The sequence below is a fragment of the Monodon monoceros genome, unplaced genomic scaffold (genome assembly GCF_005190385.1).
Source record: "Monodon monoceros isolate NGI ecotype Baffin Bay Population unplaced genomic scaffold, NGI_Narwhal_1 Super_Scaffold_9, whole genome shotgun sequence".
In the NCBI taxonomy this organism is placed as follows: domain Eukaryota; kingdom Metazoa; phylum Chordata; class Mammalia; order Artiodactyla; family Monodontidae; genus Monodon; species Monodon monoceros.
This window is the reverse complement of record NW_021703786.1, coordinates 25,308,099-25,329,503: the sequence shown is the minus strand read 5'-3', so window position 1 is coordinate 25,329,503 and position 21,405 is coordinate 25,308,099. Positions and strand designations below refer to the sequence as shown.

The 21,405-nt window shown below is 60.5% G+C and overlaps 3 protein-coding genes across 11 annotated transcripts; 1 reads left to right on the top strand and 2 right to left on the bottom strand.

Moving 5' to 3' along the window:
- Positions 1-4,068: 4,068 nt before the first annotated feature.
- Positions 4,069-8,411, bottom strand: RFNG (RFNG O-fucosylpeptide 3-beta-N-acetylglucosaminyltransferase). The gene is made up of 8 exons (XM_029213280.1): positions 8,087-8,411; positions 7,375-7,423; positions 6,705-6,807; positions 6,419-6,572; positions 6,029-6,117; positions 5,774-5,939; positions 5,114-5,199; positions 4,069-5,040 (listed from the first exon to the last, which is right to left on the bottom strand). Exons 1-8 carry the CDS (start codon positions 8,366-8,368, stop codon positions 4,959-4,961), a joined length of 1,011 nt encoding a protein of 336 aa, XP_029069113.1. The 5' UTR covers positions 8,369-8,411; the 3' UTR covers positions 4,069-4,958.
- A 37-nt stretch (positions 8,412-8,448) lies between these two features.
- GPS1 (G protein pathway suppressor 1) lies at positions 8,449-13,720 on the top strand. 9 transcript variants are annotated; one of them, XM_029212655.1, is made up of 15 exons: positions 8,449-8,540; positions 8,836-8,920; positions 9,418-9,510; positions 9,999-10,180; positions 10,619-10,783; positions 10,906-11,041; positions 11,144-11,221; positions 11,401-11,461; positions 11,898-11,983; positions 12,201-12,295; positions 12,404-12,509; positions 12,590-12,670; positions 12,754-12,891; positions 12,962-13,096; positions 13,179-13,417. In XM_029212655.1, exons 3-15 carry the CDS (start codon positions 9,433-9,435, stop codon positions 13,251-13,253), a joined length of 1,416 nt encoding a protein of 471 aa, XP_029068488.1. In that variant the 5' UTR covers positions 8,449-8,540; positions 8,836-8,920; positions 9,418-9,432; the 3' UTR covers positions 13,254-13,417. The 9 variants fall into 9 exon arrangements, with proteins under 9 accessions (XP_029068488.1, XP_029068486.1, XP_029068484.1 ...); XM_029212653.1 differs by lacking the exon at positions 8,836-8,920 and having other exon boundaries at positions 13,179-13,649; XM_029212654.1 differs by lacking the exon at positions 8,836-8,920 and having other exon boundaries at positions 8,508-8,540; positions 11,404-11,461; positions 13,179-13,720.
- Positions 13,721-13,887: 167 nt separating this feature from the next.
- On the bottom strand, positions 13,888-21,114 carry DUS1L (dihydrouridine synthase 1 like). The gene is made up of 14 exons (XM_029212659.1): positions 20,810-21,114; positions 19,702-19,948; positions 19,124-19,232; positions 18,559-18,609; positions 18,033-18,145; positions 17,396-17,478; positions 17,087-17,190; positions 16,715-16,859; positions 15,997-16,093; positions 15,822-15,910; positions 15,237-15,382; positions 14,711-14,748; positions 14,379-14,454; positions 13,888-14,277 (listed from the first exon to the last, which is right to left on the bottom strand). Exons 2-14 carry the CDS (start codon positions 19,936-19,938, stop codon positions 14,138-14,140), a joined length of 1,428 nt encoding a protein of 475 aa, XP_029068492.1. The 5' UTR covers positions 19,939-19,948; positions 20,810-21,114; the 3' UTR covers positions 13,888-14,137.
- Positions 21,115-21,405: the final 291 nt, after the last annotated feature.

Below are 21,405 nucleotides of genomic sequence, written 5' to 3'. Positions count from 1 at the left end.
TTCACCTGGACGATCCAAGGATGCTGGGCCCAAGGGATATAAGCAGCCTGAGTTCCTGACTCATCACCCATGCAGGTCACAGTGTGATGTGAACAAGTACGCTTCCAGGGCTCAGTGGTTTCTGCAGCACAGCCTAGCGCATCCTGACATACGTTCTCCAGGTTGGCTTCTTTTTTTTTTTTTTTTAAATATAAAAAATTAATTAGTAAACGAATTCTGGCATCATTTGTTGAAAAGACTTTTCCCCCTTGAATTGCTCTGGTGACACTGTTGGGAACTCTATGATAGTAGAAGCGTGTATCTGTGGCTGGGCTCTGCTGTGTGTCCCACGGATCCATCTGTTGGTCCCAGTGCCAGCATCACAGTCTCCATACTGTAGTTTTGTGAAATGAAAGTCATATTTTTATGGCAAGACAAGAGATATTCAAACAAAAAATCTTCTCTGCTCTTTGACCTCCCTTCTCCCCTCACTGTGCATCGTGTATCTGCGTTAGGCGTCAGGCAAACCTCCCCCATCAGCAGGAATACCTGCTCAACTGTAAAGACCAACATTCTCCCATCATCAACAAGACAACTCCTTAAGGGATAGCATTTTTTTAATGTTTTTTAAAATTAATTTAATTTAATTTATTTTTGGCTGTGTTGGGTCTTTGTTGCCACACGTGGGCTTTCTCTAGTTGTGACGAGTGGGGGCTACTATTCGTTGCAATGTGCAGGCTTCTCATTGCAGTGGCTTCTCTTGTTGCGGAGCACGGACTCTAGGTGCATGGGCTTCAGTAGTTGTGGTTTATGAGCTTTAGAGTGCAGGTTCAATAGTTGTGGCTCACGGGCTTAGTTGCTCCATGGCATTTGGGATCTTCCCGGACCAGGGCTCGAACCCGTGTCCCCTGCACTGGCAGGCGGATTCTTAACCACTGTGCCACCAGGGAAGCCCAGGCATAGCATTTCTTCCTGATCTTGTATGGGGTCACGTGACCCACCAGGATGACACTTAGATCTGGATACGTCATTTGATGTACAGCCTTCTGTCTTAAAACTTACATAACTGTGCCTTGACTTCTAATGGGTGGAACAGTTCTCAGAGCTGTCTGAGATGCTCTTCCTGGGTTATAATCCTCAAATTTGGTTCAGATAAAAATTTGCATTTCTTTCTTAGATCGACAGATTTAAAATTTTTTTTAATATTAAAAAAAATTTTGGCTGCCTTAGGCCTTTGTTGCTGCACACAGATTTTCTCTAGTTGTGGTGAGCAGGGACTACTCTTTGCTGTGGTGTGGGGGCTTCTCCTTGCACTGGCTTCTCTTGCTGCGGAGCAGGGGCTCTAGGAGCGTGGGCTTCAGTAGCTGTGGCATGAAGGCTCAGTGGTTGTGGCTCTTGGGCTCTAGAGTGCAGGCTCAGTAGTTACGGCGCACGGGCTTTGTTGCTCCATGGCATGTGGGATCTCCGTGGACCAGGGCTCGAACCCGTGTCCCCTGCACTGGCAGGCGGGTTCTTAACCACTGCGCCACCAGGGAAGTCCCTACAGATTAATTTTCCGGCACTTCATAGTAGGTCTTGAAGTCAGGCTGTGTAAGTCCTTCAACTTTGTTCTTTTTCAAGGTTGCTTTTCGTTTGTTTGGTTTTGCGGTACGTGGGCCTCTCACTGTTGTGACCCCTCCCGTTGCAGAGCAACAGGCTCCGGACACGCAGGCTCAGCGGCCATGGCTCACGGGCGCAGCCATTCCACGTCATGTGGGATCTTCCCGGACCAGGGCACGAACCCGTGTCCCCTGCATTGGCAGGCAGACTCTCAACCACTGCGCCACCAGGGAAGCCCCAAGGTTGCTTTTTATATTCTATGTGTTTAGCATTTCCATATAAAGTTTAGATTCAGCTGGTCAGTTTTTTTGGTAATGTGTTTGCTGATTTTGGTACCAGAGTAATGCTGGCCTCATAAAACGAATTGGAAAATGTCCTCATCTATTTTCTGGAAGACTGTGTGTAAGATTGATGTTATTCCTTCCCTACATGTTTGATAGAATTCACCAATGAAACCGTCTGATCCTGGAGATTTCTTTATGGGAATGTTTTTGTTCAATTCAAATTATGTAATAAATATAGGGCTATTTCAATTTTTAATTTCATCTTGGCTACTTTTTAAATAACATCTTTATTGAGACATCACTCACACATCAAAAAGTGTACAGTTTTGAAGTGTGTAATTCACTAGTTTTTTTTTTTATTACATTCACAGAATTGTGTAACCATCACCATAATCTAATTCCAGAATGAAGTTAATTCCCACTGGGTTTCTTGCTTTACTCTGCACTGCCCCCTACTGTTTCCATGTTCTCGGAGTCTCTGGGGCCAAGCCTCACCTAGTTAAGCCTCAGCTGGGGATGGGCACGTCTGGCAACTCAATTTTTTTCACCGTTGTTTGCGTGTCTGAGAATGACCAGGAAAGTAGGTGTCGATTTTGGGGTTACAAATAAGTTTTATCATGTGGGTGAATTTGGAAACACAGAGTCTGCAAATAACGAGGATTGACTTTTCATCCCCTCAAAGTAAGCCCATATCCATCAGTGGTTATGCCCCATACACCCCAACTCTCCCCAGCCCTGGGGAGCTGGTCCATTTTGCAGGTCACCATTCCTCTGTGCTTGCTCAGTGCCTGGCATGCAATTACATGGGATGGACTGATGCTGAGTAAATAGTTGTCCAAAAAAATGTTAGATGGAGGTGCTTCCCTGGTGGCGCAGTGGTTGAGAGTCCGCCTGTCAATGCAGGGGACACGGGTTCGTGCCCCGGTCTGGGAGGATCCCACATGCCGCGGAGCGGCTGGGCCCGTGAGCCATGGCCACTGAGCCTGCACGTTCGGAACCTGTGCTCCGCAAGGGGAGAGGCCACAACAGTGAGAGGCCCGCGTACTGCAAAAAAAAAAAAAAAAAAATGTTAGATGGAGGGCCAAGTACACACAATTTAATTTTGAACCTTAATTAACAAAATTTTAACTTTGATTATACATCTACTATATGTGTACTATACGACATATTTTGTTATTTGTAAAATAACAAAAAGTGGGAAAAGAAAAAAACATTTTTATCAATTTTTGCACTTTTCAGGGACAATCACATAAACATTTTAGTGTGTTTCCTTCCAGGCTTTTTTCTCTCTGAACAATAAATGGACTGCCCACTTGGGCAGATCATGCAGCCTCAGGGTGCTAGCCAGTCCCACCTCCCCTTAGAGGGTGCTGGAGGGCTGGGGGTGACTATTTCTCTGCACCTGGTGAGGGAGGAGTCTGTGCCTCCGAGGTGGTCGAGCCTGGAGATCCAGACCTGAGGTGGCTCCAGCTGGGGGAGGGGCAATTTGGTCCAACTGATGCTGTCCTGGGTCTGTGCTGTGTGGATGCCCCAATGGGCTGCGGTCTGGGAGGCTGTGTGTGTCTAGGTCTCGGGGGCTGTTACACATTCACATCTGGGAATGTGAGGGGAGGTGACTGCTGAGCATGGACAGTTCCCAGTGACCTGCCATAAACCCCTCTCCAAGGGACCTCGGTCTGACCACTCAGCCCAAGCTGACTCCAACCTGCTTACTGGGTATTGCTGGCCTGCCCTACACACACACACACACACACACCTGCCCACACGTACACAGCCACACACGTTCGTACCCACATGCATACGTTTACACAGCAATTCCCACATACACGCACGCACACATGTGCTCACCCATGCACATACACGTGTACACGTCTGTGCATGCACGCACACACGCTACTTCCACAGTGTGCTGAAAAAGCAAGCATGACACTCAGGCAGTCTGCCTCCTGGGGCAAGTTCTGTCATGTTTCCATCATTCCCTGCAGGCCCCCTGCCCCCCGCCACATACTCTTCAATTCACACTGAAGAGCCCAGTGGGCAGCTTAAGGCTTGGCTGCACTGGCAGAGCGGTAAGGAACGCAGATCTGCCTGGTGTGGAGCTGGTCTGGGGCAGAGCCTTCAGGGGGAGGAGCTGGATGCTGTGTGGCCCTATCCGGAGCTGAGCTGCCAGGTGCCACTGGTTAATTAAGACAATGACCGACAGAGAGTAACAATCAAGGCTTTATTCACTCGTTGCAATAGCAGAGCGAGAGACCAGAAGGCAAGCGCTGGCTCCCCTTGTTCTGTTTCCTCCTCCCATGGAAAGGCACCGTCAAGGTCAAGGTGGGTCAGCTGGTGGGATGGGGATGCCTCACTGCAGAGAGGGCCTGACACAAAAGGCTCCTGCTGTTTCATGGACTTGGGGCCCAGGGTGCAGGAAGGAAGGACCAGTACTGAGCAATGAGTCAGAGTGGAGAAAAGTTCAAGTTCCCTCAGTAAGAACCCCTTGGCCGATGGCCCCCAAGAAGGTGGCCTCTGAATGGAGATGCCCTGGCTAGCAGTAAGCTGTGCCCAAGAGCACAGCCAGCCAGAGGGCCTGCATCCTTGAGTGCAGCTCCCCTCGGAAACAGAGAGGCCCTGTCTGGGCTCCAAAGCCTGGTGTGGGGAGGGCGGCTTCTCAAGAGAACGGAGCGTGAAGCATCTGTAATCACTTTTGCTAAGCTGCAGCATCTCACACACACCCTGGCCTAGAGTCCCCTCTCCAACAGGTGAGGGGAGCAGGACGGAGCCCTGGGAGTCAGATGTCAGCCCCCTCCCAGGTCCCCGGACCCTAGGGTGAGACCCTTCCTGTGAGAGCTGGGGCTGGGCCCCTGGGCAGGCACACAGCGCTGTCCTCCTCTCCCACAGTGCCAGGTCACCCGGGCCTGCCCGGGGCTGTGGGGAGGCCTCCAAGCCAGCTGGAGTATTTGCTGGGCGCCCTTATCTCCCTGGATGAGACCGTGACTGTGGCCGCCTGGAGCCCAGGAGGGGACAGCACTGTTCTTGCTCCCTCAGGCAGGCGTCACCCACTTGCACCTGGGGCAGAGCCAGAGGCACATTTGGGTCGGACGTCGAGGTTCACCGAGAGGTGAGGTCACTCTGCTTCTGCTCAGGACACCAGTCCGTGTCCGGGTAAAGAAGGCAGTGGACGGACTTAAACCTGGGAGGGAAGTGGGAGTCAGGCTGCAAGACGGGTGGGCTGGCCCCAGCACTCCTCCCCACTGCCGGCTCACCGCGTGGGGTCCTGCTGCAGGCTGAAGCCTCCGGCCACGTTCACCACATTATGTGGGTTCTCAGGACCCCCATAGCTCAAGGTGACCTGGGAGAGAGGAGGAGGGAGAGTCACTCTCCGGGCCAGTGCCTCCCACCCCATCCTTCACAGGAGATACCACTCGGCCTCCTGGTTTCCTAGCGCCTCCCACTCAGCGCTCTCAGGGCAGGCTCAGGAAGAGCACTGAAGAGTGATGGGGGCTGAGAGACGTGGCCAGCACAGAAGACACCTCAGGGAGGTGGCTGGTGCATGTGTAGGGGCGAGAGGTCCCCAACCCCCTGCCCAAAGCTGATTCCCCCTCCCTGGGCCAGGTCTGTGACTCCTGTCACCCCTGAACCACTGCCCATGGCCCGGGTGCCCTGGGCCCACCCACCTGGGAAGGCGCAGCAGCTGTTCTTTACAAAAGAGCCCCCGTATGAGCCTGGGAGCCCCCTACAGCCAGGACCCTGGGTCACAGCAGCCAGGGTCCAGGGTCCACGGCAAAGTTGCCGCAGCGCTGGAACCTACCCCCGCCCTGAGCCCTTGTTCAGCCGGGAGCCCATCTGGGTGCTGGGGAGCCAGGTGGGGGCAGGGGCCCGAGGCAGGGACACCTGCGGAGGCAGCAGGGGCCCAGCGCGCCTACCTGCTGGAGCAGGGTGTCAGGCGGCAGCCTCTGCAGGCTCTCCAGGTGGGAGTGGAACAGCGAGCTGTGCAACAGGCGGGCGCCCAGCAGCCCCTCCACAATGTAGCCCACCGTGCAGTCGTCCGGCAGCCGCACCCGCTCGGCTGTGCTCATGAAACTGCCCAGGCTGGGGAGCGGAGGGGGGACAGGTCAGTGCCTCCCCAGCCCTGGGCAGCTCCATCTGCGGCAGCCAGCGCCTGCCTGGCCTTCACTCACCTGGCCCATGGGCTCATCTTGAGTGCAAGCCCTCTGCTCAAGCAGAACCCGGCCCCTCCAGTAGCAAACCAGAACTTGACCGTGGTTACCTGAAGGGAAGGGAGCCACCGATCAGGTCTCTTCACCCCAACTCTTCGTCTGGGCACTCCAAGGGTCGTCCCCAAGCTGCTCCTTAATGACTCCCTGGTTAATTGGCAGAAGCTTCCCAGGGCACAAGGACACCGGGGCTTCCACAGCCCAGTTGCCTGTGGTCCCAGCCCCTCCCGCAGCCCCACCTCACTTACCCCAGTTCCTGAAACACTGCATCTGGGTGGATCGGGCACCTGTCCCAGCCCTTCCCTGCTAGGGTCTCCATGTTCTCAGCAGCCCCTCCCCGGCCCCAGCACTCACAGTTCCACCTCCTTGGACCCTCTCGGTAGCCTCGATGGGGTGGTCCAGGCTGGGCCGCCCCAGGTAGACGTCTTGGCTGGGTGAGAAGGTGGACAGCAGCTGCAGCAGGCCTTCGGGGTTTACGTAGTTGTCATCGTCCACATGGCAGAACCACCTGGGAACGTGCAGTCTCTAGAGTGAGCCGGGCCCAGGGGATGGGGGTGCGGGAGCCCCTGGCCCAGGTGGGGGCCCGGACTCTCACTCAGCCCTGGGGTCTCCAGGGGGCATGGGCGTGGCCACCACATACTTGCGTCCAGACTCAATGAACTTGTCGTATTCCACTGACATCTTGCAGCACAGAGCCTGGCGTGTGTGCACAGCTGAGCAGTTGGTGTTGACGACATGGCTGCCTGCCCATTGGAGAGATGGAAGCATGAGGGCTGGGGTGAGGCCTGCTGCCAGCCCACCCCACTGAAGTCGGGCAAAATGCGGCTAGCTGGTCGGCACAGGGCCTGTCCTGTTCAAGGTCCGGAAGTCGGACCCAATCACAGCTCTGTCTTGACCTCCTTCAGCTGATTCTGTTGCTGCCCTCCGAGGTCCGGGCAGATGACGACCACTTGGAATCTCACAGGAGAAAACCCACCAGGAAATAGGACTGGGGCGGGACCACACTGCTCTGGGCAGGACTGGAAAGGATGGTTCCCTGCTGGCCCATCTTCAGGGGACATGACTCCAGCCAGAGGCACTGGGAAGTCAGCCAGTGGCTGAGGGAGGCAGAGTATGGCTGGTAGGGTGGGGCCCTGGACTCCAGGCTCTGTCCTCTACCAGCTGTGTAGTCTTGGACAGGTGCCTTAACACCCCCCCCCCCACCCCGGGCCTTTATACACAGCAGGGATCCATGTGGCACTGAACCAAGGGATAGCTGAGAAGGAGGCCCTCAGACACGCCAGCAGGGCTGGGCTGGGGAGGGCACTCACCTTCCTGGAGCTGTAGCTCAGGGTCATCTCCGTCGGTAAAGATGAACGTCTATAGAGAAATAACCTGTGAGGTTTCAAGAGGCACCTCCCAGGGACTCTGGGCCTGGCAGGGCCTTGGCCCTGTGAGCAAGGGTGAAGCTGGAGAGGCAAGGGTGGGCTTGGAAGGGATGGGGTCCAGGAGAAGGGAGGGCGGTGTCCCAGTGACAGCCTGCTAGTACCCTCAGCATCCCCAGTGCTGCTGGGGCCAGGCTTGCTCTTGCTGGAGGAGTTTCTGTGGTCTCAGCCCAGTGTCAGCTGGGAAAACCCACCCAAGCCTGGAGCCCGAGAAAGGACAGGAAAGGGTGGGCACTGAGGGTCCTGGGTCTCTGTATACTCAGGCCTGCGGCCTGACTGCCATGCTAGGGACACAGCGGTGGGTAGGGGGTCCTGGGGTGGTTATCCTGGGTGTGGTCCAGGGCGGGGTTGCCAGTTTGGGGATGAGGGCGCGGGGTCCCAAGGCAAGGATGCCGGGGTAGGAGTCCCGGGTGGAGGATCCCGGCGGTGGAGGTCCTGAGGGCGGAGTCCGGGGGGCGGCTGTGCCGGGACTAGGGATGGGGGAGGTCCCGGGCCCGGGGTCCCAAGGTCAGGAATCCGGGGAGCTGGGATCTCAGGGCATGGAAGGGTGCCGGGGGCGGGGGTCCCGGGGTCCGCGGGGTCTCGGGACGGGGCCCACCTGCCGTCGGGCCCGGGAGATCCAGGTGCGCAGCAGCAGCCCCAGGCGCGGCCCGTGGTTCTTCCGGGTGGTCTTGACCGCGATGAAGACGTCGTCGGGCCGCAGGCGGGGGGCGGTGGCGGGACGGGCAGGGGGAGCGTGTGGGCCGGGGCCGGGGTCCGGGGCCCGGGTCGGGGCCAGCGCGGGCGCGCGGGGTAGCGGCAGTGGCAGCAGCAGCAGCGCGGCCAGGGCCGCGGCCAGCGCGAGGCAGGCCCGGCACAGCGCCCCCCTCGCGCGGCTCATGCGGCCGCGGGACCCGCGGTCACCGCCCGGCCAGGAGCGCCGCGGCCCCTTTAAGAGCCGCCCCGCCCACGCCACGACCCGGAAACGGCGGCTGCGCTGCCCCGGAAGTGAACGGCGCGCCGCGGCGGGGTGGGCGAAGATGCCGCTGCCGGTTCAGGTGTTTAACTTGCAGGTAACGAGCCGCGGCCGGCGGCCCCCCCGCGCTCCCGCCGCTGGGCCTGAGCGGGGCCGGCCGTGCGCAACCCCCCGCGCGGAGTCCTCCCTGCGCCCGGGCTCCGGCCGCAGCGTCCCGCCCGTCGGCCCCGGCAGCCCGGCAGGCCCGGCGCGCTAACGCTCTCTCTCCTTCAGCAGCCAGCCAGCTCTGTGTCAGGGTCGGGGGGTGCAGAGAGTCAGGACAGAATGCGGGGTGGCCCGGCCCCCCGCGCGGCCGCGTCGTCAGTGGCAGATGTGCACTGCGCCCCTCCCAGCGGTAGGTCAGAGCTCTTCCTGCCGGGCACGGCCGGGGACTTCAGCCTGAGCGCCAGCCTGTCGGCCTGTACGCTGCTTTATGAGGTACCTTCCAGGATAGGGGCCGGGACCAGCCCGCACGCCCGCCGGGCCGCGCAGGGCGCCCGGGCGCCCCCCTCCCGCCTCCCGGTCCATCGGCGGTACTCGCCCGGCGCTGCGGCTCCGGCTGCTCAGCCGCGCCTGGGTCGAGGCCGCCCGTGTTTTCCCTATGGCTCGGAGGAGGCTGCGTCAGGACGGTGGCTGGGAGCACGTAGGGACCCTCTGGGGTCCCTGGGTAGTGGTCTTTCGGCTCTGGTTCCCGCCCCACAGATGGGCCATCACGATCGGGCTGAGCGTTCTGCTCTTGAGCCAACGGCCTTGCTAGGAGCCCCCTCCCTGATGTGGCGGCGCTGGACTTGGCGGGCAGTGGGGAGGGGCTCGGGGGACAGGATCCCACCCACCCGGGAGATGGAGGGCAGAGCTGAGCTGGGACACAGTGAGGGTCACTCGCCCTCCCTGGGCGTCCCCTGCTCGAGGTGCCAAGGTGCTGGCCCGTGTTGCAGGGAGCTGTGGAGCCTATGCAGATTGATGTGGACCCCCAGGAGGACCCGCAGAACGCGCCCGATGTCAACTACGTTGTGGAGAACCCCACCCTGGTACGGAGCCTGGCGGGCACTCCTGGAGCGTCGGGTACTGCTTGGGGGTGTCGGTCCTGCTGGGAGGTCCAGGCTAGGCTCCCCACTTCCACCGCATCTTTTTTGACTCAGAAACTTTTAGGGTTTCTAGTTGCGCACTTATAATGGGTTGCTAGTCGGTTCCAGACCCTGCACCTGCTTCTCCCCCACACGGAGGAGCCCTGTGTGCCAGGCCCCCCTGCAGGTCGAGTCTCACTGCGAGGGCAGGGCTTCCTTGGGACCCAGCCTCCTCACTGCTCAGCTTGGTGACTGGCTGCCCACGTGGCTCCGGCCGTTCACCCCCCAGGGCAGAGATTGACTCCAGAGGCCCTTGCACTGGCCCATCCCGAGTGGCCTTTCGTCAGCCCCTGGACAGTGGTTTATTTGGTGCCCACATGCCACTACTCCTGACTCACTGGCTGGGGTTTGAGGTCTAGGGTCCCAGCTTGCACAATCCACCCTGCCCCCAGGATCTGGAGCAGTACGCGGCCAGCTACAGTGGCCTGATGCGCATCGAACGACTGCAGTTCATTGCTGACCACTGCCCCCCGCTGCGGGTGGAGGCCCTGAAGATGGCCCTGTCCTTCGTGCAGAGGACCTTCAACGTGGACATGTACGAGGAGATCCACCGCAAGCTCCTGGAGGCTGCCAGGTGAGGCCAGGGCTCAATGAGGTGGGGCAGGGGTTGCGTGTACTATATGGCCAGCCTGGGCAAGGGCCTTCCCTGTGCTCCTGCAGTGCCTGGCCCCATGACACAGTGATCTGGCTTTCTTGTTGAAAAGCCAGGAGGGGCAGAAACGGCCCAACGGGCTAGACTCTCACTCTCCTCGCTGAGAATTCAGGCTCCCTCCACATTTGCATGCGTGTGCAGTTCCAACACTGAGCAGAGCCTGTGGAGACTGCAACGTGCTTTTTGCTTCTCAGCACGGCTGTGTGACTTATTTCTCGCTGGGCTCTCCCGCCAGGCTGCGGGCTCCTGCTGTCACAACTGCCCCTGTGCCAACTGGGCGCCCTCCCAGTGGGGGTGAGGGCCAATGGGAGGCAGCTGCCCCCCTGCACACGGGCCCCTAATGGCCAGGTCCTCCCTCAGGGAGCTGCAGAATGCACCGGATGCCATCCCTGAGAGTGGTGTGGAGCCCCCACCCTTGGACACAGCCTGGGTGGAGGCCACGCGGAAGAAGGCCTTGCTGAAGCTGGAGAAGCTAGACACAGATCTGAAGAACTACAAGGGCAATTCTATCAAGGAAAGCATCAGGTGTGCCCAGGGGGCTGGGGGGCAGGCTCCATCAGAGGGAGCATCAGGTGCACCCTTGGGGTGGGGGGTTGGGCAGCCAGGCCCATGGACTGACCGGTGTCCACTTGCGGCCGGACCCACAGGCGTGGCCATGATGACCTGGGTGACCACTATCTGGACTGTGGGGACCTTAGCAACGCCCTCAAGTGTTACTCCCGGGCCCGGGACTACTGCACCAGCGCCAAGCACGTCATTAACATGTGCCTCAACGTCATCAAGGTGGGCCCTGGGATGGGTGGCATGGGAGGGGGGCATAGGGCAGCAATGCCCGTGGGCCGGGAGGCGGCGCCCCAGGCTGAGTGCATTCCACCTGCCCACCAGGTCAGCGTCTACTTGCAGAATTGGTCTCACGTGCTGAGCTATGTCAGCAAGGCCGAGTCCACCCCGGAAATTGCCGAGGTAATGATGGCTCTGTGCCCCTTGGAACTTGCCCTAGGATCCCTGACCACTCCTGGCCCTGGTGGGCCTTGTCCTCCTGGAGTCTGCCTCTGCAGCTCTTAGGCTGGGGCCGGGTGCCTGGGGGTTGATGAAGGTATGGAGGGCGGGGGGTTGCTCACATGTGCGACCTTCTCCTGCAGCAGCGTGGGGAGCGGGACACCCAGACTCAGGCCATCCTCACCAAGCTCAAGTGTGCAGCAGGTGAGGGCCCTGGGGCACAGGGGCAGGAGGGCAGCCCGGGTGATCTCATCCCAGCCAGGGAAACCCACAAGCCCCACACCTGTGCTGTACCTGACACCTACCCAGCTCAGGTCCCCCTTGGAGGCTAGGGAGTGGTGAGCAGTGGTTGGGAGTAGAGGCAGTGCCTTCTGACAGGGCTGCCATGGCTGGTACCCCTGCTCCCACCCCTAGCCCGTCAGCTGAACAGCTCGGGTGCCCTCTGCAGTAGGAGTAGCAGCTGCTCAGCCTCCCTGGGCGCCTGGTTCACGGAGAGTGCTGCCGGTGCTCACTGGCGAGGTTACTTCTCACTTGCCAGCGTTTCTGCCCCAGGTGCGCGCCCGTTGATGGCCCCACAGGGCCCTGGCAGCTTCCTCTGGATGCCGGGCTTCATCCTTTTTCCCCCTGCCCCCCCCGCCAGGCCTGGCTGAGTTGGCCGCACGCAAGTACAAGCAGGCTGCCAAGTGCTTCCTGCTGGCGTCCTTCGATCACTGCGACTTCCCCGAGGTGAAGGGCGTGAGGGTCTCTGGGGAGGAGAACTTCACTGGGGCTTGGGAAGCAGGGTGAGGGCTCGAGAGTTGGGCTTTCTGTTGGGCGGTCACCCCCATGGGGTTCTAGGCATTCTGAGTGGGTGGTGGGTGAGGTAGGGTGGACCCAGCCCAGACTTCTGTACTGACTGCCAGTGACCCCAGGACTCTGACCCATCTCCCTTCTTGCTCCTCAGCTGCTCTCCCCCAGCAACGTGGCCGTGTACGGTGGCCTGTGCGCCTTGGCCACCTTTGACCGGCAGGAGCTGCAGCGCAATGTCATCTCCAGCAGGTGGGTGGAAGGTGGGGTACTGGGCACTGCAGCCCTGCTCCTGCGCCCCCAGCCACCTTCAGGCGGGTGGGCAGGCAGGGCCGGCTCTGAGGAGTCTGGCATCTGCAGCTCCTTCAAGTTGTTCTTGGAGCTGGAACCACAGGTTCGGGACATTATCTTCAAATTCTATGAGTCCAAGTATGCCTCATGCCTGAAGATGCTGGACGAGATGAAGGTGAGGGGCCTGGCCTGGCTTGGAGGTGGGCGAGTGCGGAAGGCCTGGGGCGGCTGTCCCTAACTGGCTCTCCTCGCCAGGACAACCTGCTCCTAGACATGTACCTGGCCCCCCACGTCAGGACCCTGTACACACAGATTCGCAACCGGGCCCTCATCCAGGTAAACGCAGGGGCAGAAGCTGAGGCCAAGGCAGGGTGCTATGGATGTGTCTGTGGGTAGCTCATGTCCCCTTTGCTCTGCAGTATTTCAGCCCCTACGTGTCAGCTGACATGCGCAAGATGGCCACGGCCTTCAACACCACAGTGGCGGCGCTGGAGGATGAGCTGACGCAGCTCATCCTGGAGGGGCTCATCAACGCCCGCATCGACTCCCACAGCAAGGTGGGCAGCCTCAGGGCTGTGGGGTGTGGGAGGGAGACCCTGGGCCCCACTGAGCCCTGCACCTCCACAGATCCTATATGCCCGGGACGTGGATCAGCGCAGCACCACCTTCGAGAAGTCCCTGCTGATGGGCAAGGAGTTCCAGCGCCGTGCCAAAGCCATGATCCTGAGGGCGGCTGTGCTACGCAACCAGATCCATGTCAAGGTGCGGGCAGGGGGGCCCTGGGGTTGGGGGGATGGGATGGGCACACGCGCCCCTCTGGGCTAAGTGGCTGTCTCCACTGCAGTCCCCTCCCCGGGAAGGGAGCCAAGGGGAGCTGACGCCAGCCAACAGCCAGTCCCGGATGAGCACCAACATGTGAGGGCACCCTCGGCCTCCAGGATGGTCTGCACACCTTCCACCCTGCCCCACCCCCCACCCTCGGACTCCTGGGCCTCCCATCTGCTCCAGCAGCACTTCCAGAGGTGTTGCCTGTGGCCCACTTGTAGGGGCCTGGCTGCTGGCTGACGCTAGCCCTCAGCCCCCTGCCTGGGCTTCATGTGCCCGGATTCTTGTGCCCCCCCCTTCCCCCTTGCTGCACCCTGTGCTGGGGGTGCTGGGGAGGAGATGGGCTTTCCTGGAAGGAGAGGCCTGCTGGGCTCACGCACATGGCGCCTGGGGCCCCCACCCGGCAGCACTGTCTCCCAGCCTCTACGTTGTGTCATTTGGGGTTGTAGTGTTGTTGAATCTTAGTCCATTAAAGGGCAGCCTGAGAACAGCCCCTTGCACCACTCCTTCCTGTCTCCGTGGGGCCCCCTGGCCCAGTCCCCACCTCCTGGGCTCCCCTTTCTCACACTGCACTTGGCTTTGCAGGGCTGAGGCCAGTGCGTGGCCCTCCTTTAAGCGGGTCCCATGGTTAGGAAGATGATGGCAGGCGGCGCCTTGCTCATTCCCCTGTTGTGAAGGCCCTATTGACCCCGACGACACTCAGGTCTTAAAGAACCTGAGTGGGAACGTCGTGTCTTTGAAATGATTTATTGTTCATCTTGAACACACGTGGGCTGTGAGGACGGGGCAGGTCCAGCCTGGGAGCCTGCTCCCTGGTGCAGCATCTCTGGCCCCCAGCATGGGCTGAAGGGAAGACCAGCTTGTCCTTCCGTGTGAAGTAGCAGGAGGTTCCCTGAGTAAAGGAGTTTCCTTAAGTGGGACGTTTCAAGGCTTCAGCAGCAGGCCTGGGGGGGTGGCACATGGGGCTGCAGCTGCCCTTCAGGCCAGGGCACTTCCCATGACCTCCGGGAAGCCACCTGGTTCTCCAGGCCTGGCCTGCTGTGGTTCCTGCAGACGCGGCTGGGCCCCCTTCCAGGCCAGAGACTTCTCCAGTTTGGTTTTAAAAAGCAGTCCATGACCTGGCAGAGGGACAAGAGGAGGGAAATGGGGCTCAGGAGGCTGAGGGTCCACTGCCCACTACAGTGGGGGCGGGCGCCCGGTGGCAGCGGGCGCACCTCACCTGGACAGTCAGCCGTCTCTTTGAAAGCTCGCTTCTTGCAGCAGCCCCGGCACAGGTTAAACACACACCTGTTGCCCTGGACACAGGAAAGCATGTGAGCCTGGGGCTAATGCTCCTCCCCTGGCCGGGCTGCAGCCTGAGTGAGTGGGCCCCGAGCACAGGTGGGGCTCTGCTGAAGATAGGCAGAGCCCCTTACGCGACAGAAGCCAACCCACCTTGGGCTGTGCCAGGCTGCCCCCAAAACAGACAGGGAGAGGACCTCTTGCGCAGGTCCCCACCCCTCCCGGGGCTGAGCTCTACCCTGGGCGGTGTGGCTAGAAGGACGGACTCACCTTTGGGTTTCCACACTGATCACACTTTGCATATTTTGCTGGGAAAAGAGCAAAAGGAGGTGCTGGTTGAACTAGGTGAGCCCACCCACCACAGCCATCTCCTACATGTGGCCCCTGGCAGGTATCCCTGCTCCCTGCGGCTGGCCAGGCCAGGTGGCTTGCAGAGGGCAGAGGACGTAGTGCTCAGGATTGCGCTGGGAAACCTCATCCCATCTGCCCGAGATGCACGGGCTCCATGCCCACCACCTCCCACTTGAAGGTCCTTCTTGGGAAAGCCGCCCCAGGCCCCACTCCCTTCCTCTCCAGCTGCCTCAGGGCAGCAGCTCAGGGACCGCAGCAGGCAGGGAGGCTGACTGGCTGTGGCCTCGTGGGACCCGCCAGTCTCCTTGGGGGGCACATGGAAGGGTCACAGGGCCCTTCTTGGTGGACTCTCCATGGCTTAGGAAGCAGGAGAGCCACCTGACCCTGGGGGACCCGGGGCGGGGGCTGGCCACCTCCCAGGGCTCCAGTGGTGGGAGCATCTTACGCTTCAGTGAGGGGTCGAAGGTCTTATGGGGGTTCCTCAGTTTCTTCTTCTGCTTGTTCTTGGACAAGACGTCTGTACTGCCCTCCTCCTCCTCCAGGGCCCGCTTGCTACGGGCACCCCCGCTCTCCCTGCTCCCGTCCCTGGGCCTGAAAGGGAGAAGCAGTGGGCAGAGCTGAGGGACACTCATGAGAGGCAGCCCGCCAGCTGCAGTCCCCGGGTGAGGATGTGTGCAACTCCGCTGAGGCCCCAGCAGCCGGCACGGAGGCTGGGACACCAGTGTCTGAGCCACTGAGTCCTGGGCGGGGCTGTGGCTACAGATGACAGCCTAGCCTCACCTCAGAAAAGCCAGAGGAAGCTAGGGAGGGTCAACCTCTTGACCCCAGGGCAAACCCACTCAGGATCAGAGGAGCTTAGAGAAGCATCTTATGAAAAAAGCCTAAACATAGGCTGACAAGGAAGAGGCCCTTGGCCCCTGAGGGATGAAGCACCCCAGCCAAGGGGGGCAGCAGGCAGAACAGCCCCCTCCTCCATGTAACCCTCTCACACCCCCCCACCCCCCTGCCAGCCCACATGTGGGAGGCTCACCCTGGCCGGAAGTAGGGCTGGCAGATCCAGTGGAAGAAAGGCAAGCCGCCTGAAGGCTTCTCTCCCTCCTTCTGCCTGGATATATCCTCCTGCAAAAGCCCAGAGGGCCCTCGGTTAGAGGCCCAAGGCCCAAGCCTCTAGCCTCTTTCCCACTACGCATCAGCCCAGCACCCACCTGACACCGCAGCTTCAGCTCCTGGCTCACTGCGGCAATGCCCTCCAGGGTCTTCACTTTGGCGAGCTCCTCTCGAAGCTGCTGATGCACCTGCAACCTGATGCAGACGCCCCATCACAGAGCCAACCCGGCACCCAGCTCCCAACCACCAACCCTGAGCCCTGGGCACAGAGGAGCATGGTCTCTCCTCCCACCCAATCTCACCATGTCACCGCGGCCCTCCCAGACTCGGTGGCAGGTGGTTTTGTAAATGTTTGTGGAGAGCTCGTCTTAAAAACCCCAATGCAGGGCTTCCCTGGTGGCACAGTGGTTAAGAATCCTGCCAATGCAGGGGACAAGGGTTCGAGCCCTGGCGTGGGAATATCCCACATGCCGCGGAGCAACTAAGCCCATACGCCACAACTACTGAGCCTGCGCTCTAGAGCTCGCAAGCCACAACTACTGAACCTGCGTGCCACAACTACTGAAGCCCGCGCGTCTAGAGCCTGTGCTCCGCAACGAGAAGCCACCACAATGAGAAGCCTGCGCACCTCAACAAAGCATAGCCCCCGCTCGCCGCAACTAGAGAAAGCCCACACGCAGCAATGAAGACCCACGCAGCCAAAAATAAATAAATAAAATAAAATTTTTTTAAAATTTAGGAAAAAAACACAAACAAACCCCAATGTTCCAGGCAGGCCTCAGACCAGACAGCGTTTGCCCTGGGGGGGCAACTCACGTGTGGTGCCACAGCTTAAAGAGGTGCGCCCGGACGTAGGACAGAGGGCAGGGGTGCTGCCGCACGATGTCCAGGTACTCCTCGGCCAGCTCCCACACAGCAGGACTGCGGCCCTCGAACAGGGCAGGGTTGTGCAGGTTTCCCTCTGCAGAAGGAAGGCAATGCAAGGCTCAGGGGCCCCCGTGCCTCGCCACTCCAAGGGCAAGGCTGGCCACTGGCCTGACAGCTCTGGCCCATCAGGCAGACGGAGACTTCAGTGATGACAGCGTGAAGCCCGAGGCTCTGTAGCTGGGCCAATGGTGCCATGATGCAAACAGGCCCCTCCAGCATCTGCCAGTGGTGGCCCAGCTGTGGGCAAGGGCACAGCCTCACCTGCACTCATGACCCCTTGCACCCCCGTGTCCTGGATGCAGCGTTCCACGTCCCGCAGGCACTGGATGTTCCCATTGGCAAACACAGGGATGGCCACTGCCTTCCTGTCGGGGAACAGGATGGGCAGACACTCAGAAGGATGCTGTTTCCCCCCACAACCCTGGGGGGAGGGCCAGGCCCCCAAACTCCATCTTCCCACTGTGCTGTTCACCCCCAGGCCCAGCACCCCTCCTGGTGCCCAAAGGGCTGAGGGCCTTGCCTTGGGGCTGGGTTGTCTCCCTGCCCTGGGTTCACCCCGTGTCCACTCACCGCACAGCCTTGATGTGCTCCCAGGACGCGGTGCCCGACAAGGGCCCCTTCTGCTCCTTGGTGCGCCCGTGGACAGTCAGCAACTAGGACACAGCAGCACCTGGCTCAGCCCCACTCTCAACTGCGGCCCCCAAACCAACTCCAGGGGACCCTCTGCCTTCAGCTTTTAGGGTATCAACTTCCCATGCAGAGCAGAGGAAAGGCCGCCCTGTGCCTCGCTCACTCAGTGCTGCACTTGAGGCCAGCTGACACCCTGGGGGTGCTGCCTGGGGCTTGCACGTCAGAGCCAGCCTACTACGCCACCCAGGATGTGGAGGTGAGAGGCCCAGACCCTTTCAAGGGCCGGTCCTCTCTGTAGTGGCAGCACCCCCGCTGCCCAAGGCCAAAGGTGTGAGGGAGGAACAGGCACCATCCTGACCCCAGGGCTGGTGGGGGGTGGGTGGGAAGAAGGTGGTCGAGGCCCAGCACCTCCCCCTGCACAATACTGGCCTCCTGGGCCCAAGCATGGGGCTCCCCTCCCCTCATCAGGCCTCACCTAAAGGTCACTGATTCCTGCCCACCCCAGAGGGTAAACCCTCAAGGGGCACTCCTGGAGGCGGGGGAACAGTGCAGGGCCCTGGGAGCCCATAGCCCTCACCTGGCAGCCAGCCTTTTCCAGCATCTGGGCGTACCTTACGGTCTTGTCAATCTCTGGGAAGACACGGATCTTGCATGTGACAGGGACAGAAAGTTTTTCGTGGGCTAGCAGAACTAGGGAAAGGCAGAGTCAGCTCCTGAGAGAACTGTGGTGCCACCTTCAGGCAGGGTGTGGGGACCCACGGCTGAGCCCCCGAAGGAGCAAAGGCCCTGCAGACGCCCCGCGCTGGCTCCCTCTCGACGGCAGCTGAGAGTCGCACCTCTGGCCCTAGGGCGCTGGAGAGGCCAGGACCGGGTGGGCGAGGATGCCGCCCTCCAGCACCTACTATCTGGTTCGACGGGGGACAGCAGGAGCGGGACAGGCGACTTCACAGCCACCTTCTACAGTGGAAAGGCGCGGGGGTTGCCACAGCCAAGAGGACTCTGCCAGCCACTGTCCTCTCCCGAACCCTGCCAGGCTGTCTCAGGCTTGCCACCCAACCACAACGTGGCCCCAAGTCCCCGCAGGTAGTGTGTGGCCAACTCACTCATTCTTTGGAGGAGGTCCCACTCCTCCTGCAGGAAGGCGCCATAGTGACCTGCGAAGAACAAGCATGCCCTCTGCAACCCCCTCTCGAGTCCACATGGGCCTCGAGCTGCCTGGCCAGGTTCTATTAGCCTGGCGGCCTGAGCTCAAGGGTGCTGAATGGAATGCCCACCCCACACGGTCTCTGACCAACCAGCAACTCCTCAGGCCCAGTGAGGGAGAAAGGCTGAAATGCCAGGGCAGCAGCCACTGGTCCCTGAGGCAGCACGAGGGCGTGGTGGGGACTTTTCAGCAAAACACATTTATCCAGAGGGAGCCCAACAACTTCCCAGGACGTGATGAGCCCCTGACAGCCAGCTGAACCCTGTCCCCCGCCCTCAGTGCCTGAGAAGGGCCGCTCTCCAGAAGGAGGAGCAAAGAAAGGGCCGGTGGCCGCCTGAGCTGCTGCCATCAGAGGCAGGGCCAGGCCCCTGGCCAGCTCAGCCACACACTGGGCACCTCTGGGCTTGGAGTCCACCCCAGCCAAAAGCTTGTGCAATGACACAGACCCCAGGACGGGAACTCACCTCGCTTGGCTATCATCTGTGGGCAGCCCAAGTTCAGGTCGATGGCATCGCAGTAGTCCTGAGCCAGGAGAGCTGCCTGGACGAACACCTCCGGGTCATTGGCACAGAACTGAGAGAGAGATGAAAGTTACCATGAGCCCGAGCCAGTCCCACACGGGTTCATAGGCGACCAGTGGGGGTGTTGCCCGAGGGGATGACCACAGGATGGCATCCTATCTGAGATGTTTACAATTTAACCAAGCTGGGACGCGTTCCCATGCCACCACGAGAGCGAGTTACAAATTCACACAACTCTCCCAGTTGTAGCAGAAAGCCAGTATCACTGACTTTGCGAAGAGCAGAGCCATTCTCTCTAACTGTTCTGATAAAGAGGGAGCACTAGGGGTGATGCTGGGGAGGGGGTTGCGAATCTTCCATCACACCCAGGTCGTCCGTTCACCAAAAGCCTGAGGCAGCTCCCAGGAAGAGGTCAATCTCTGGGAGAACTGGCCCACCCCCGCCCCTCCGATCTCAGGAAGCCTTTTCCGGAAAGGCCCAGGGAGAGGTGCTCAGCCAGCATTCTGGGCTGGGCTGCCCACCTGCACAATGAGAGGCCGGTCCTCGGGGCACACGTCGCAGTACAGGTTCTCCTTGCGGTAGTTGGCATCTCGAATGAAGACCTGGGCGTGCAGCATGGGTGTGTAGCACAGCTGGGCCCCGTGGCGGCGGCTCAGCAGCCTCCAGGCCAGCTCGCTTTGGTCCACCATGGGGGCCACCACGTGGCGGGCCCCCCCCAGGGTACAGCTCCAGAACTCGAAGCCCTGCAGCTTTGGCATCGTCTCCACACTGAGGGGTAAGACCAGGGGCTCAGCCGCGGCCAACGGAGCGCAGGTGTAGGAGCCGACCCTCCTCGAGGCCGCTCCAGTGCTGCCCGATGGTCACAAATGTGGACACTAAGGATGTCAGCTGGTGCAGGCCAGGAACTGAAGCCCCAGTGCCGGTTGCCTTCCAGTGGAAACCTTGGTCAGGTCACTCAACCTCTCTGAGCTTTAACCCCTTACTTCTTAGCGGAATTAAGATGTCTGCCTGGCAGGACTGGCGTGAAGAGTAAATGGAACAGTACGTCCTGTCAGTGCCTAGCCCAGAGGAGGCTACCTTAAAAGGCAGCTACGACCCAGAAGACTCGGGGACCCCCACCAAAGCAGGACCATCCAGTGGCGACACTGCTGGAAGCCTGCAAAATGCCTGCCCTCCCTGCCCACCAAGGGGCCCAGGGCAGTCACCTGGACACTCTGTGCTCTCCTCTGGGTGCCAGGTTTATAAAAGCACTAAGAGTACTTTCCCTTCTGTCTTATCTTACCTATGCCCGGCCATCCTTATAGGAGCCACCGTTCCCTACAGAGGCTTAACAGGTGGTAGCCGAGAAACGAATACAATCCGAAACACCGGAGAACGGACTATGAGGAAGGCTTACTTTCAGAGAACACTCACCTCCTGTACCTAGTTTGGGAATTATTAAGCATGGTCATCAGCTTAACAACTGCCTAAGTGCCCAGCTGTGGGTTTGAGAATTTCGGAAATTGTTAAGTTACATGTAAAAATCACCTAGGTCGCCAATGTGTTGCCCAGCGGGGCACCCTCCACCCCCACCCGAAGGAAGAGCCCCGGGAACCCGAGAGCCGCGGGTCAAATCCGCAGGGAACCTACTTGGGCGGACCCGGGCCACCTGAGCGCCCGAGCCAGGCTGAGGCTCCTCCCGACGCAGCTACGCCCTTCGGAGCCGGGGGCGGGGCGAGGCGGCCTGGAGCTCCGGGGGTGCGGCCGGGGTCCCGCGGGGTGCGGTTCCTGTGCTCGCGCCGCGTCCTGAGGCCGCCACACCTGGGTTGCCGCCGGACCGCAGCCGAGCTCAGAGCTCCGCGCTGGGTCCGCCGGAAGGTGCTCCGCCAGGGAGGTCCGGGCAGCCCGCGGTGCGGCGAGAAATGCGTCCCCGGGAAACCGCGCCCGGCGGCGGAGGGGCGGTACGCGGGGTCGGGGGTCGCAGGGCGGAGGTTGGCTCCGCCCGGCGCGGTGGGGCGGGTTCGCGGGGGGCCGGCCGGGCAGGGAACGCCGAGAGTCACCCCTCGCTCGCGGCGGGTGTCGCCCGGCTTGAGCTCCCGCCTTTCCCCGCAGAGGAGCTCGGAGCTAAAGTCCTAGTCTCGGCCCTAAAGTCCTCGCCTCGGCCCCGCGCGCGGAACCTCGTAAAAACCTTCGAAGGACCGAAATCGCCGTTTTATCGCGGAAGGCAAACACTGCGCGAACTTCCT